General features: G+C 39.2%; 1 protein-coding gene across 1 annotated transcript in view; it reads left to right on the top strand.

The window, feature by feature from the left end:
- The window catches only part of LOC113508673 (la-related protein 1-like), an 85,260-nt gene that overhangs the window by 57,179 nt on the left and 10,861 nt on the right, over positions 1-17,220 (top strand). The window contains exons 8-22 of the mRNA XM_026891754.1: positions 370-560; positions 4,648-4,829; positions 5,235-5,424; positions 6,060-6,329; positions 7,440-7,603; positions 9,988-10,098; positions 10,526-10,620; positions 11,189-11,280; positions 12,058-12,197; positions 12,685-12,838; positions 13,515-13,577; positions 14,301-14,426; positions 14,856-14,953; positions 15,419-15,526; positions 16,439-16,590. Of these exons, the coding sequence (XP_026747555.1) occupies positions 370-560; positions 4,648-4,829; positions 5,235-5,424; positions 6,060-6,329; positions 7,440-7,603; positions 9,988-10,098; positions 10,526-10,620; positions 11,189-11,280; positions 12,058-12,197; positions 12,685-12,838; positions 13,515-13,577; positions 14,301-14,426; positions 14,856-14,953; positions 15,419-15,526; positions 16,439-16,590 (2,136 nt within the window). The remainder of the gene's footprint in view (positions 1-369; positions 561-4,647; positions 4,830-5,234; positions 5,425-6,059; positions 6,330-7,439; positions 7,604-9,987; positions 10,099-10,525; positions 10,621-11,188; positions 11,281-12,057; positions 12,198-12,684; positions 12,839-13,514; positions 13,578-14,300; positions 14,427-14,855; positions 14,954-15,418; positions 15,527-16,438; positions 16,591-17,220) is intronic.

Below are 17,220 nucleotides of genomic sequence, written 5' to 3'. Positions count from 1 at the left end.
GATTGTTAGTTAAATGATGTGATCTTAATAAGCTTGAATTTGTAGGAATAACACATCTTTTCGACGTGTAATGTGACTTTGACTTGTCTCTAGTATTGTAAGTGTGAGTAATGATTTATTATCAAATGATGCAACGGTTTACTCACCCATATTTATCGGGATTGGCCCACTAGTTTCGGACCTAATATAAGTCCTTAATCATGGGCTGACGCGGAGAGGTCGCGAGTCGAAATCTATTGAAACTGAAATCTCTGAAACCGTTGCTTCATTTATTGATTTAATTAGAGTGAGCGGTCGAAAAAATATTTATTTCTAAGTCCTATGCCAACTCTTGTATAATTAAAAGTAATATATTGGTCTGTCCCCCAGACACGGTATCCCTGAACGGCGAGGAGCGCGGGTCCCGCGGCGGCCCCCGCTCGCGCGGCTCGCGCGGCGCGGCGCGCGGCGGGCGGCGCGGCGGCGCGCGGCCCGCCTCCGCGCTGCCCGCGCTGCCGCCGCACCACCACACGCTGTACCACCACGCGCACGACTACCCGCACCATCCCGACCTCGCGCAGGTAACACACGCACACTGATAACTGCCCTCGACAACTTCCCTCGCAGCGCTGGGCGTAAGCCCTTTCTCCTACCCACTTCTATGATCAAACTCAACCCGAGAACTTAGTCTCGTCGACCAATCTTGCTCCCGGACGACCAACACTTCTTTTGCCTCTCGTAGCAATTTCTACGGTTAGACTTGACTGGAGTACTTCATCTCGTCGACCAATCTTGCTCCCCGATGACCGACGATTCTCAAGCCTCTCGTGGTAATTTCTACGGTCAGACTTGACTCGAAACCTTAAATATATCGTCGACCCATCTTGTTCTCGAAAGACTGACGATTATTTTGCCGTACTCTGGCCACTATTCTGTCACCGCCTTAGTGGTCACTTTGTCTGACCTAGCTTCCATTTGCTTCTTTATTGGGGCTCTTGCATTAATCTAATGCCGAGAAATGCAACTCCAGCCAAATCTGTACTTCTTGTGTGTGCCACAAACGGATTCTGGACCAATGACTTCTTTCTAACCACGCTGTAGACACGGCGATCTCTCCCTCTCGACTAAAAATACCCCGGGCACCTTAATTTGCCTAAGCCAGAGCCACGGGCCCTGCTCTACTCATGATACCATTTTAGAAGCGAAGATGCTGCGAAGTGCAAGCAAAATACACAGAAACACTTCATCAAAACATAACGATAGCTAGACTGACTGATGTTGCTAGTCGAACATATGACATTTTATAGCCAGAGATTAATTTCTTTGACATAGTAATAGCAAGTAGAAATTGTTTTAAGAATCTCATTAAGATCCCTATGACATGATTAAAGGTTCATGTGGTCTTCCAGTTTGCTGTCTGTTCTAGTGCGCTCAAGGCTATCATTGAAATTAATTCGAACACATTAGAGAACACACAGACATAACACTCTTATAATAATTCTAGCTTTAACTTATTAATGATTTTTTTAACAAGACAATTCTAAGTTATTTGATTAATGAATACACGATTCTGACTTGATTGCAGAAAGTATTGACAGCGGATTCGAATTCCGCAACAATTGAAAGTCTGAAAAATTCCTTAATATCGAATTGTTTTTAAATTAAACCTAATTTTGTAATAATAATAACCTTTTTGTTCGATCTGTGTGTAATAACAATTGAATATATTTATTCCCGTGTGCGGGCGAGACGTGTTAGCTGACCACGTTTCGTCCTTGGTATACGTATATTTCAATAATATATGTATACCAAAACTGTCCCCCTGTCCTTGAACCCAAAATTTCATTTTTGTTTTCATCATTTTGAGTACCATTTTCGTTTTGCTTGTCATTTGATGCTTATCATTTAATTTGCAATGTAATAGTGTATTAGATTATTCAAACACAGCTCAAGTTAAGTCGTTTCTTGTCCGTGACAATTTTAAGTATAAATTAAAGACTACATTTGGATAAACTCAATACTAGGTGTTGAGATACTCAATATTAAAGCTGAAACGTCACTAAACTTGAATTGGTTTGAGTATTCCTGAAGTAAATGTAAAGTAATGCTTGCTATTTTAATTATCAGATATAATATTTCTATAGTTAGGGTGCGTTTTCACTCGCACGGATTTAAGCGGAGTGTCTAGGAGCGATCAAAACTGTCTGAGAATTCGAAAGAATTGTATACGCAGCTACAGACCGTAATTGGCCAATCATATTCACTGTCTGCTCTTCTCGACTCCGCCTACCTCCGCTTAACTCTGTGCACTTTATGGATTAAGCTTACATGATAAATATAGTAAAAAGAAGCTTTCTAATAAAGCTAGTTAAAAGTAGCGTTGTAACATGGTGTGGTAGATTTGTCTTTATGTTTCATTTATTGTTTGTAAAACATACGTGAACGGAAAATACAGGTTTAAGTTTTTCTTTCATCCTGAAAAATACAGCCAGAAAAAAAGCAGTAAATCTATACTAATATATAAAGCTGAAGAGTTTGTTTGTTTGAACGCGCTAATCTAAGGAACTACTGGTTCAAATTGAAAAAATATTTTTGTGTTGAATAGACCATTCATCGAGGAAGGTTTTAGGCTATATTATCATCACGCTGCGACTAATAGAAGCGAAGATACAATGGAAAATGTGGAAAAAACAGGGCAGATATAAATCATAACTTATATCTTCTAACCACGCGGACGAAGTCGCGGGCAACAGCTAGTTATTACATATTCTCATACATTATTTTGTACTTAGTATGTACTTAATTACTTTTTGTTCTACGCTCTATGTTAGAACGAAAATTGTATGTTATGTTGTGTATAAGTTTATCGAATCTTTTTTGCAACTACGTAAATAAAATTCACACCTTTCTGCATCTGCTAGTCATCAATGATTTGCTAGCAAATTTGCAAGCATTTTTAGAAAATCTTTAAAAATTTCATCAGCTAGTAAGACAATGTAAGAATATGTCGTGCGGAAACTGGCACATCTGAGAATTGTTTAACGAGGTGTGAATCCACGTTAAACCTACGGGCTTAAACTCTTGACACCAGCTTTTACGTTAACCATATAAAATGTATCCGCTGATGACCATTTTTATAATAAACTTATTTTTTTACCGTCTTAACATTTTCAGTACTATGCCCCAAAGAGTTATTTCAAATCAAGCTGTGTCATCATGTTGTATAATCGCTTTACACCTGAAACAAATCGAAAAATAATCACATGGTACTCAAAATAACACTCATTCGGTGTGATTCATCATGGGACATTTTACATTTATTATATATATTTACTAACTGTTTTATGTGTATTTATCAAGTAGAAATGTTTTGCATTTTATATCTATATGAATATGTTGATAATTAGATGAAACTAAGTAATGATTTTTTTTAAAGTTTTGTCATATTGACTGCATGGATAACCGAGTGGTTGAGGTTAGGTTAGCACGCCATGCCAAACCTCTGTGCACATTATGACGCGGGTTCGATCCCCGCCTAAGAGTAGTTTTTTGCGATTCACGAATACTTTCAAGGGTTGATGCATGTGACTTGAATGTTTTTGATAACCCCACGACACAAGTATTAAATTCCTTTGTCCGGCACAAAGAGATTTAATGCTTTTAGTAGTTTTTTTTAAATCATAGAAAAAAAACTATCGCATTTGTACGTATCTAATCAATATTCGTGCAATCAAAAGATGCTAATAAGTAGAACAGAAAAATGGTTGTTGTAAAGAAAAAAAAGACATTTGATATTGGCATCTATAGATATAAGAATAAAGAACTAGATCTTAAATACCTTTTCATGTACATATATAAAGTAACTTTTTAACTTTTATTAGAGGGCAATGGCAAGGGCCTTTGCCCAGCTGTAGGACACAGAGGGCAAGATAAAAAATAGACGTAGTGGTAGACCCTCTGGAAGGACTCCTAAGGTTTAAACCTCCTATTGTACCGCTCGATACTGTTTGTTAGTGTGAATGAGTTGTTTTTAATATAAGGTTTAATTTAGTAAAAGCATGTTCAGTGTTAGTCAATTTAGTTTCTTTATTTTATATTTTTATTTACATAGATGAATGCGTAAACATTTTTACTAATATTGGTGTATTAGCGTTATTGGTGTTCATTTTCATTTTATTTTCAAATGAGAGTTTGGTTGCGATTATAGATTTTCGGAAAAAAATGGAAGAACTATAAATTTTCATACATTTGCCTGCAAATTACAATAATGTTACATCGTAAAACAGTAAAACTCCCTGTTAATGTGGGAAATGATCCTTCATACGTAGAAGCAGTGATTTACAAGTTCTTGTAAGATGTAACACGTAGAATGAAATAAAAATACATGAAAACATTACATTTTAAATATTGAAAAAAGCTAAAGGTCAATTTGAAATCTTTGTTATGAATACAAAACTAATGTGTTACGCTATAAGCTTAATATAAAAAGCAAAAAGCTATAGTGGAAACTAAATTTAATCTTAATTAATACAATCAGGCAACAAAAGTAGACTAAAAAGTCAACAGACAAGTCTACCAATCTCGATTCAGTTCAATCAGTATAAAATCGCGGAACACCAAGAATGTTCCAAGCACATTCTCTCCAAGAAGCCCCCCTCCCCACCCCAGCTGCGGTTACCAGCGGGCGGCGTGGCGCAGGTGGTGGTCCCGTTCGGCGTGGCGGCGCTGGGCGCCCCGCTGGCGCCGCCGCTGGCGCAGGCCTTCTACTACGGGGCCGCCGCCGCCACCGCCGCGCCCTACGGCCTCGGCCTCGACCACAACACGCTCAAGGACCTCATCAAGAAGCAGATGTGAGTACTACATGCTTACTTCAGACCAACACATACTCTCAAGTACCGAAGAATATGATAATATACACTTTGAAGTTACGAACAATGTCATTTATAAGCGAATGCTATCAAATACAGTTACTTAAAAGGCCTAAGGCCTGTTTCACCACCTACTTGCAACAATTTTGCAATATATCTGCCAGATAATCTTTTCTGTTCTAAAAATCCGTTTTCCTGGCAGTTTTATAACGTTCACAGTATTTACTCTAGGTACACGTTTACCAAATATCATTTTATAAAAGAGAATTGGCAAGAAACATCTATAGTAAATTTTAGATTAAAATAACAATAAAACAAAATCATAACTTTTTTCGGGAGTGACCCAGCTGAGTTCCACGAGTAACCATCCACATTATCCCCCCCTAGCGAGTACTACTTCAGCCCGGACAACCTGGCGCGCGACTTCTTCCTGCGCCGCAAGATGGCGGCGGACGGCACGATCCCGGTGACGCTGATCGCGTCCTTCCACCGCGTGCGCGCGCTCACCGCCGACGTCACGCTCGTGCTCGACGCCATCCGGGACTCCGACAAGCTGCAGCTCATCGCCGGCTTCAAGGTAACCACCCTACACACACACATACATATATACAGGGTTGGATACCTACTCATAAATAGTTACATGGTGCTAAGGGTCGATGACGTAGTAAAAGTCTTGAGTCGATTCTGGATAAGGCTGGCACAGGACCCTAGAAATTGGCACGAGATAGGGGACGCCTATGCCCAGCGGTGGGAAAACAAAAGCAATCTTCAAGTCAGCGACAAAACTGCCCATCATCATTATATATTATGTATAGATCTTCTACAGACAATATTTTATGCAAGTTGTTGGTGCACAGTGCTTCAACACCTTTTTTTATAAGACAGGTTATAAAGGTACATGTAATAAGGTTCACATATTCTGCTGTTTCCAGCCTGTAGTGTTAATGAGCATGTGTGTGAGATAGTTAAAATTATGAAATGTGGGAAAGAGATATGAGAATGGGGATGGAAAAGAGTAATCAAAATCGCACTACCTTGAACTGGAGGCCTACACTACCTTTCAAAGTGTTATTAAGCAGTTGTGAGAGAAAAACGCTTCGCTACGCCGAGTAGTGCAAAATTTAGCTTCCACACCTGTAAGTAAGCCATGTAAACTGCATCTTAAAATAATTTATAATTACTTATAATAAAGCAAAATTAATTCCAAAACAGGTGCGAACAGCCTTCGAACCAACAAAATGGCCGATCCTCGACATAGCAGCCGGCCCCAACGCCGAAGACGACAAATCCGATAAATCTGACAAGTCCGACAAATCCGACAAGTCTGACAAGCCGAAGGATCCCGAGGACAAGCCGAAGGATGCCGAAGACCTGAAGGATGACGTCACCGAGGAGGTTGTGATCGCCGAAGCTCCCAGTATAGCGGCTGAGGAGGCTGTGCTACAGAATGAAGTTAGTTCGACGACTGTTGAGGAGAGTGAGGTAAGAGTTCTGTATGTTTGTCGACCATACAACTCATAGGTTTTGTTGTTTTTAATGGGAAATCGTCATGTCTCCCCTCGCTTGCGGGTGGAGCTAACAGGTGTGTCAGACTTTTAACTGACTAGAACCCGCTCATGTGCCTCCGTCATGTATCCTTTGCACTTAAAGTACCGGGGTCAGGGGGGTGGGGAAGAATCCTAACCTGGCCTAACACATAGGCTGGTTTTAAACCGCACACTGGTTTAAGCAGACGCGACGCGACGAAGGCAAAATGTATGCGGCGTCTCGCTAAGCGGTCAGCTCGCATCATAAGACGCTGACTATGACACTGACGAATACATCAGTTCTGACAGGCAGCGAAATACACTAACGCAAGACATAAACACCCAATTCTAATGCTATAATACTAGTTCTGGTACTTGTTGTATCTGAATTAGCCGAAGTAGGCGAAGTGGGTTACTACATTTTGATTAACCCATTCAAGGGTTTATTCTGTTAAGGCTAAAGTGTTTCCGGCTCACGGTACTGATCAAAACTATTATGTAATCGTTAAGTAACGAATATCGAGCGACCAGTATAAGATTCAAAAGTCTGATGTATTGACAGACATCGGTCGCCTGATACTACGTGTCTAAGGGTTGTATGGTCTTTGTCTATAGCTTTTATCTGATAAGGTCCCTGTTTTCTTGCCTCTTAAGTTCTAAATACTAAAGAGGGTCACTACGGCAGGGGAAATTAACTTTCTTATGTCGCGAACGTATATTTCTTGTGAATATACGTTTCGACACATAAGAAATACATTTTATCAATATAATTGAGTTGAAAGAGAAATAAGTGATTGCCTAGTGGTATAATCGTTAAACTGGCAAGTTATAGGTCGTAGGTTCGAATCCCGATACGAATCAATGACTTTCCGAATTCATTTACGTATTCAAAAATTAATTATCATCCACTTAAAATGGCCAAGGAAAACATCGTCAGGAAATCGGCACATTTGAGAATTTTGCAATCTAAAAACTTCGACATCAAGTTTTATACTAAATACTAAAAGAATAAACAATGCTCTTCTCAACTCAAAACAACAACTAAATCATTAATCAAACCTTGCAGACACAACAACAACAGCCAGAGAAGGAGAAAGAGAACAAAGAATTATCACAAGAAGTGAAACAGGAGAGCAAAGTAGATTCAGATAACGATAAAGCCGTTATCGACCCTTCTGACGACCCTCCGCTGCAGAATGAAAGCAACGATGAAAAACCTGGAGAGAAACGGTAAGAGATCACCATACTAAATAGGGTTCTCGACAAAAAAAAACGTGTGGTCCGTCAAAAAGATTTCCGAAAACTATTGGATACGGTTCACATTTCCGTCATTGTAACTCCTGGTTATGGAAGTTGCAATGATGGGTGTATATGGCAGCCATGTCCCATAAATCCTATTTCAAGATGCCAGGCTTTGTAGATAGAAAATTTATTACATCATTTTTTTGGCCTAGCCTTTTGCCAACTATGTTGGGGTCGGCTACTAGTCTAACCGATTGCAGTTAAGTACCAGTGTTTTACATAGAGTAACTGCCTATCTGACATCCTCAACCCAGTTACCTGGACAACACAATACTCCTTGGTAAGACTGGTTCTTAGACTTTTCAAGCTTCTGACTACCTGTAATGAGGCATTATAGGCTTCGCCCGCGTCGAGGTCGGTTATATCGCGTTTCCAAGAGAAGTCTTCAAAAGTCCGGCATAAAAACTCTATCTCTACCAAATTTCATTCAAATCGGTTCATTGGTTTAGACGTGGAAGCGTAACAGACAGACAGACAGAGTTACTTAAGCATTTATAATATTTGTAGGGATATTAGTAAGAATTACTAGTTTCGCCAGCTTAATCTATACAGGGTGTAAGGAACACCGTGACTTTTCCGTGGGACTTGAGTTCTAGACATGATTCCAGACCCCACTGCGTTGGAATTTTTCATCGGTCTTTTCATGAAAATTGCAGTTTTTTTTCGCGTTTTTTTAATTTTATGTGTCATAAAATCATTTTTCCTACGTATTTCAATAATATTTTCATAAACAAAATCATTATTAAGCCGTTTTCACAAAAAAAGGCAATGTAAATGAAACACTAAAAACTGCTCCCGATCAGCTGATTCGTAAAGGTACTCGTCGGTCATCGCTCTCTTGCAAATCTAACCGAAAGTGACGTCAAAACCGAACCAATACTCATGAGCGACAAGCGTAAGAGATAGCGCAACTATTGCGCGCGCACTCGCACGCATTATTCGTAATCCTGCCTACTATTCCTTTAAAAAAAGCCGCGCGCTTTGTAGGCACCGCTAGCCGCCTTTGTCGACACCGCCAGCGCGTCGCCGACACCTACAGCGGTAACGGCGAGTGACGTACCTGTGACACTGGATAAAATAGTACATCGATTTTTGTTACACGGGTTCCATGTTATAAAATAGGAAATCACCTTCTCAGCGTTTATCAACTTATCGTACTACGAAATTTATTAAAACCTTTTATTATTAACAGTTTGTTATTGCTTAGAATTCTGTAGTTCTAAAACTCTGTTTTGTTACTAATATCCATCATCTACTAATGAAATTCCTGCCTAAAAATTTTTATCATTTTTTTTCCTACGAACTGCTGAATAATTATTCCAGTCACATAAAACAATTATGTTCTTACACAAAAGTACATTTTGTGATTAATCAATTTTAAAGGTTTAAGTTAAGTACTTTATTGTCAAGAATAATTTTACGATATTCACTTCGACCTCATGTAATTTATCGATAAAGAATCATAGGTACCTAGGTCCAACACTACTCAAAGGTTAAACCGAAAGTTCGGCTTTTTTCAAAATAGTACCTATTTTTACTCAGTTTGTTCCTTACGCTAATCGAATGTGCATGTGCAATCGGGTAATTCGCGGACTAATTATCGTGTAGGCAGACAATTTTATTGTGTTAAGTGATATAAGTGCGTGTGTTGTGTGTGTATTATTTAAATTACGATCCTAGTAGCTCGATAGGTTATTTTACCGCCCGGGAGAATGGCAACATGCTAATTTGTTATGGCGAAGCACGTGGCAATGCAAGTCTCGCGATGAATATTTACTGGACGCGGTACTTTTTGCCCCGGGTTCAGCAGCAGATTTTTCGCCGCGCCAAAATTTGTGTGCACGTAGATGGCGGACATTTCGAAATTTTCGAACCTTATCTGGTTAGAAGTGAGCGAGATTAAGGTAAGAGTAGGTTTGATTTAATAATACACTAGACACAGATTGAAGTCAGAATAGTGTAAATTGATTGGTATTTTTTTGTGATTGTTTTTCGTTACATCACAACATTTTTATAAAATGCGCGCGCGTTTCGAATGTTTCGATCGTGTCGCCGAGTGTCGCCCTCCTACTACATTACAGTTCGTGTAAGTACGTACGCTGAGCGTAAGGATCGCGCGGTAACCAACTCATTGCGTGCTCAAAAATGACTTAATCTATAAATATTAATCTCCGACGGTAGCGACTTCTTTAATATTAATTAACACGTTATTTTAAAGTCATTATGCGACTTTGGTGGTACGGTGTTCCTTACACCCTGTATAATGTTGATTAAGTATACCAGTATATATGTTTTATATGTATTATTTGCAGTCGCAAGAAGCAGCTAGTGGGTATATTCCCACTGCCGACGACGTCGGGCGGGCCGCTGGTCGCGCCCGTGTCCTCTCTGCTGCGAGCTGTTCCACCGCCGCCTTTGCCGCGGTAAATTACTTATTTTATTGTATTATGTTACAAGAAAGTGAATTATGTATTATAATCATTTCTGCAGGAGATAACTGCGAATTAATTGAAAGAGAGTAAAAAAACTTTTGATTTAGTTATTTATTGACAACTTTGTTAAGTCATACCCTGTTGACGGTCAATATCAAAACATTATTAAATAAAAAGTATGTTTTTGTATACATTTTTCTTTTCGAATCAATTCTAAGATTGTTTTTTTCCCATTGTATTATTTGATTTATTCAAAGGAACTAAAGATTTTGCTTAGTTTGAGACAATAAACGTTGTGTGCTTAAGTTGAAGAAGATAATAATCCATTATTTTAGTGTATATCTTTTCTTAAAGATTTAAGATATTCTCATACCTTTTATCGTATTGAGTTGTATCACATTACAATGTTTCCCCGCAGCATGTTCCGCGGCCCCCGCGCGGCGCCGGGCGGGCCGCCCGCCGACCCGCTCAACCCCGACGTGCCCGAGTTCGTGCCGCTCGCGCGCAGGCATGGTGAGCACACCCCACACATCATACAGGGGACCCTAGGACTAATACACCCCAAACCATCACTTATAACCATAAATAGAAAGAAATCCAATTTGATAAGAATTTATCACTGCAACACCATTGGTTAACATAAATTTGGCCTTGGTATTGTTTTATTCAATTATAAAAAATCTATCTATGATTAAAATATAGTTAAAAGACTAAATAATTAGAATGTCTGAAGTCCCTTGCTTAACATAAAATCAGTCTTGATACTGTTTTGTATAACTAAGGTAATTCTATTTTACCCAGATAAGAACGTGTATTAAAATATCGTTGTTGATTGACGATTAGTTTCTGAATGACGACTATTTATCAGGATTTCCTGACTTTTAACCATTCACAAAAAATTATATTCGAAGCATATTTTATCTATTACCGCGTTATGTTGAATCCGTGCGACGTCACTTACCAGTAAACTTCATTCAATTCACTTCACATTAAAAAAAAATGCTTGTTATAATACCACAACACACAAATACATTACCTCATTTATATTCTCATATAAACAATACTTATTCCACATTTACAGAAGAGTACAACGACAAGTCAGACAGTCAGAACGAAAGACGATCAGGCAACAACAGTCCCAGCTCCGAACAGAATTCTGATGCTTGGACTGAGGTGAGATGTTCATACAATTCATTTGTACAAAAACTTAGTGATGTTACTATAAAGAAAAGAGACCCTTGATAAACGGGAAAGTTTGTAAGTATGTTTGGATGTTTGTTACTCTTTCACGCAAAAACCATTGAAGGGATTCAAGCAAAATTGGTACACGTGATTTTTAACCTGGATTAACACAGAGCTTGTATCAAGGTTTTATGTTCCCCTGGGATAATTTTCTATTTATAGCAGGCCTAGCCAGTGGCAACAGCTAGTAAATAGATTTTGTCTAACCGAAGGATATTTAAATTTGATCTCTCAATTTGCTTTATTAAGTTATTTAGGTTATCGAAGTAATAAATATATGCACTAAATGTCCACTGTGCGCGGTGTGTATATCGCACACAGTTACTGCGAATGTGAGTGCGACACCAACTGTGTCGGCGGGCGTTCCGGAATGACTCAGTATTGTCAGAACGGGTGCAATGCTGATACGACAAACTAAATTCATATTTAGTTTTGATTTGGTTAGATTTAATTTGAAACTTGACCAGGCAGGCGTAATAAGGATTGGAGTAGGTAGTCGTAAACCTAGCGTATCTGTTTTATATTAGTAAAACAATCTTTAAACCTGTTGACAAACATTCTGGTAGAAATTTTATAAGTAAGATGTAGTAATGGCTATCATGCTTTGAAACAAAAACATCTTAATAAAATAAATGATATACGACATGGAAAAAGTCTTACTCAGTCGCCAAGTATAGTTAAACTAATAAATTCATAAAATATGTTCAGGTGAAGCGTCGCAACAAAGCGGGCTCCCGCGAGCGAGCCCCCGCCGCGGCCGATGAAGAGCAACGCGAGGAACTGCACTTCCAGCTCGACGAGGAGCTGGACCTTCCACCGCCCAGGCTCAACACCTTCACTGATGCTTGGTATGTATTACACAAGTCTACACATACACCAGTACCTAAACCAGCGTAGACAGATCATAGTCTGCAGTAACCAAAACTATAAACCATATTCCCGAAAATTTGGGTATTCGAAACTAAATATTGTATAAGTTATAAATAATGGGTAAAGGCGCACATTGAAAATTACTATTTTTAATCAGGTTTTTGTTTTCTGTCTATGTATATAACCTCGCCCTTGAATTTAGCATTTTACTTTTCTATAATACTTTGAAAATTGTGTAGTATTCTTATATAAAACAAACGGATAATGGAATTCGTTTAATATATTTAACCATTATAAGTATGTATTTTTTGGCCTCAAGAGATAATACATACATACTCCTATAAATTAATTTCTTACTAAGTTGGCCACGGTTTCTCGTAACGCAAGTCTACTGTTAGAGATAATAACTTTCTGTTTTTAATGTGTAAACAAATGATTAATTTCAACCATTCGTTGTGATCGCAGGTCTGACGAAGAATCGGACTTGGAGTTCACGGACCGTGACGTCGGGCGACTGCTGATCGTGACGCAGACCCCGGCGCGCGCGCACAAGCACGACGGCCACGACCGCCAGGGCGACTGGAACACGCGCACCAAGATCACGCAGGACCTCGAGCAGGTACGGGCCCGCTGCTGGCCAGGCTAGGTCACGCCATGACCAGTACATTGTCAAAACAACAGTTATAGCCAAATGATGTAATGGTTTACTCATGTGTGTATTTTCCGGGATTGCCCGACTAGTTTGACTACAGGGATAGCCGACTGGTCCAGGTAACTACGTAAAAACGACAGAGCGCAGCGTGTCGTGGGTTCGATCCCTGCGAAGAACAAGCATTTGTGTGATCCATGAATACTTGTCCTGAGTCTGGTTGTCTTTGTGCATGTGAATTGATGTTTGTGAAATCCCCGCGACAGGGATTAAATACATTAAAGTTTGACTAGTTACGTTTTTAAACTAAACAAGGAAAAGCAAAACTTTGCTAAAAACGGTGATAGTAAACATCATTAAGAAAGACACGACTGTGAATTGCAAGAGTGTGTTAATGTCACATCTGAGTCTTGCGGGCAGTTAATACTTTCATACCAAAGTTGTACATCTGCCACACAATTTTGAAAGCTGGACAATTATTCTACCCTTTTGTGGAGGATTAAGCATTAAAATACCCCAATGTACTTAATACTTGATATTCATCACTATGTATAATAATTAAGAATGTTAAAAAAAATCACCAACCTTCCCTATATAGGAATACGATAAAATTTATTTGTATTGTAATACAATGATTAATTTGCAGGTTATCACTGATGGACTACGAAGGTATGAGGAAGACTTATGGACTGATACGGATTACCCGTCGGTAAGTTATTATAACAAGCTTTTTGTATACATTTCAAAACAGTTTATTGCACTAAATGTCCACTGTGCGCGGTGTGTGTATCGCGCACAGTTACTGCGAATGTGAGTGCGACATGAACTGTGTCGGCGGGCGTTCCGGAATGACTTATATAGTCAGAACGGGTGCAATGTTGATACGACAAATAAAATTCTCATATTGAAGTTTATATTCCATTTCAAATTAAAAGTTACTATAGCTGTCCCGGCAAAATACGTACCGTCTAACAGTCGATGATACCAATGCAGACAAAAATATATTATATTTTTTGCAACTTTTCCATATTTTATCACCGTTAAAACCTGCCCTGGACTTTTCACGAATATTTCAAGGCAAAAATAATAAGCGTAATAGGTTCAGCCGTTCTTAAGTTTTCGCAAGACTAATGAACAACAATTCATTTTTATACATAATAATTACAGTTTGTATAATATATGTCCCGTTTCTGGGCATAGGCCCTCTTTTTATGACCAAGGGTGATAATTATCATCCCTTAGTCGTCAAACTATATGTAAACAACTTCACACTTCTTATATAAATCAAGTACATTTTAATTTCTTAAATATTTATATCTTTGAATACGATAGAATGTAATAGGTTCAATATTTAATTTTACCAACATGTTGTATGTTATGTTATATCTCCGTATATTTGATAGGCACTTATGAATATACCATTGTTGCGCAGTCGTACGGGTCGCAGACGTACCGCACGGTGTCGCTGATCAGCCGCGAGCAGTTCGAGGCGGCCGTGCCGGCGGAGCGCCACGCCAACCCCGCCGAGCCGCCGCCGCCGCCGCCGCGCCAGGCCACTGTGAGTGCACACGCGACACTCTGTAGCATCGGGACATCCACACAGCGCGACACATCACACTTACTAGCATATGAAAAACACTCTCGAAAATTTCATGCACACTTTGATGTAGCCCTGTAGTATTGCGAGACTGTTTTTTTACATCAAATTATAAAAGTAATTTTGACTAAGTAAAAATGGTCAGATAAAAGATGATAAAGAAAATCGGCAAACTAAAATGTTTTTCACCTAAAATCAAAATGGAAAGAGTTTATTTCATATATTCCATTCTCCAAGCACTTTTAAAATGTTACAATAATAACTCTAATTGCTCGAGTTAAAACCTAAGAATTGATGCATGCCAAGTCATAGACCTATGTATTGAAAACTCCATCACCATGTTATACTTCACCCATACGATAAGATTACAATGTAAATATATTTGTGCAGGTGGAGGTCCAAGAACAGCCAAGCAGCAAATCCAAACGGCCGCGCCGCACGGCGAGGTTCTACGCCGCCAACAAGGACCCGCACGCTACCGATGTTATGTAAGTTACATTATTTTCATGTATAATTGATTTTAAAGCAGGGTTTTTTTGACTAGATACAAGTATCCAAATGTCAAGGTTAACGAATTGCTCAAATGTATTGAATTTATAAGTCAACACATCATTTTTCGATTGAGAATGTCATCCATTTTTGACGATTTCTATTAGTTTTCAAGCTTGCTGTTATATTATACTGTCGATGATGAATGAATATCTTTTTTCCTGTCAAAGACAATATACTGCTGTTTACAAGCATCGCAAGTTACTTTGTAAACAAGCATGTCTCTGTGCAGTACATAGAGAAATGCTTGTTCTTGTGTAATGATTAATTAAAGTATTCAGACGCTTTACTTAAAATGGAATTAAAAAAGGTTTTATACCTTTATATAAGTTTTTCTTTGAGTAACCATACTATATGTTTACATATTTGCCCTATAAGTACTAATTCCCCGTCGTCTTCCCCAGCACGAGCCGCAAGCACAAGACGCGGCACAGCCTGAACCCGCCCGTGGAGCACCACGTGGGCTGGATCATGGACGTGCGCGAGCACCGCGCCAGGACGCACAGCACCGGGTGAGGCACACGCAGGGCTACTCGCTCAGGGTTGCTCAAGGGGCAGGAAGGGTATAGGACAACTTTCGATGAAATAATCGTCGTTTGAGAAGAAAACTGGGTTAAGGGGCATCATATGTTTTTGGGGTTAATGTGACTCGTTTCAACGATTAATCAACTGGTATTGATAGCTAATGAAAAAAAAATGTATAAGAAATCTCATGGATGCTTCCCGTCATCCCGTTTCAACAATATAGCACTGGCCTCAATAGCTAGTGTTAAAAAAAAACTAGAAAAATCGTAGAAGAGCGTTTATCTTACAGTCAGTTAAGGCTCAATACGAATGATTAGATTGATATTTTTTTAATAAATAAATAAATTTACTATTATATAATATATGCACTAAATGTCCACTGTACGCGGTGTGCATATCGCGCACAGTTACTGCGAATGTGAGTGCGACATGAACTGTGTCGGCGGGCGTTCCGGAATGACTTGCTGTAGTCAGAACGGGTGCAATGCCGATACGACATGTTTTAGATATAAATCAATAAAGTATTAAAAATTGAACGTCGCGTAAAAAATATTAAAGTGTAAAACAATGTACTGACCCACGATGTCTGGTCTTTGAAAACAACAACAAGACGTAATAGTGCACAAGTTTGTGTTAACACAGTCGGACTTTCTGTACCCGCACTCTCAAAAAGTGCTTATATGAGAGGACCAAAAAAATATCAGGAAAAAAATCTATATTTTAAGTTCCTTTTGAAATACAGAAGCTGTGATTTTTAGTATCTAAAACGCATACAACAACCTCCGGTGAATACCAAGTATTCACCGGAGGTTTTAATGTTCGAACTCAAGACCAGTCTATCACTACTTCTCATTCTATCACTATCTAAGTACACCCAGCTAACATACCGTCATCGCCAGGTCATCGCTGGGCACTTCCCCAACGCTGGGCTCGTCGTGCGGCTCGGTCCCGCAGTCGCTGCCCACGTTCCACCACCCGAGCCACGGCCTCCTCCGCGAGAACCACTTCACGCAGCAGGCCTACCACAAGTACCACTCGCGCTGTCTTAAAGGTAATCATCATCATCATCATCATCATCATCATCATCATGATAGCCTTTTCTCAACTATGTTGGGGACGGCTTCCAGTCTAAACACATGCAGCTTAAGTACCAGTGTTTTACAAGGAGCGACTGCCTATCTGACCTCCTCAACGCAGTTACCTGGGCAACACCATACCCCTTAGTCAGACTGGTTGTCAGACTTTCAAGCTATTGACTACCCATAACGAATGTCAAAGATGTGTCAATTACATCTGGGACCCACAGTTTATCGTGCTTTTCGAAACGTAGCTTAACCTGTGATTGATTTGTGAATTTGTGCAGTAGAGCTTTAGCCACGAGCTGCTCTGGTCAAATAAATAACCATTTATGTTTATACATATTTGGTCAGGAGAACAATGTTAGAGCATCTGTTTAATATTTCTTTCCCTTTATCTGTAATTAAATATTGCAAGTGAAAATTAATCCACTTGCCAGTTTCAAGTAATCTCGAGATTTGTAATTGCTCGACAATACAATATTACAATGCCATAGAACTGATCTCATGTTGCAGCTGCGACTATTAACTTCTAAACTGAGTTTTGTATCAAAAACTGTTCAAAAGACTCACCAAGATACTTTACCCTTTAGTTTAGTATAACC

This window comes from Trichoplusia ni, chromosome 3, assembly GCF_003590095.1.
Source record: "Trichoplusia ni isolate ovarian cell line Hi5 chromosome 3, tn1, whole genome shotgun sequence".
In the NCBI taxonomy this organism is placed as follows: Eukaryota; Metazoa; Arthropoda; class Insecta; order Lepidoptera; family Noctuidae; genus Trichoplusia; species Trichoplusia ni.
Note: the sequence above shows the minus strand (reverse complement) of the source record. Positions and strands in the feature narration are given on the sequence as shown.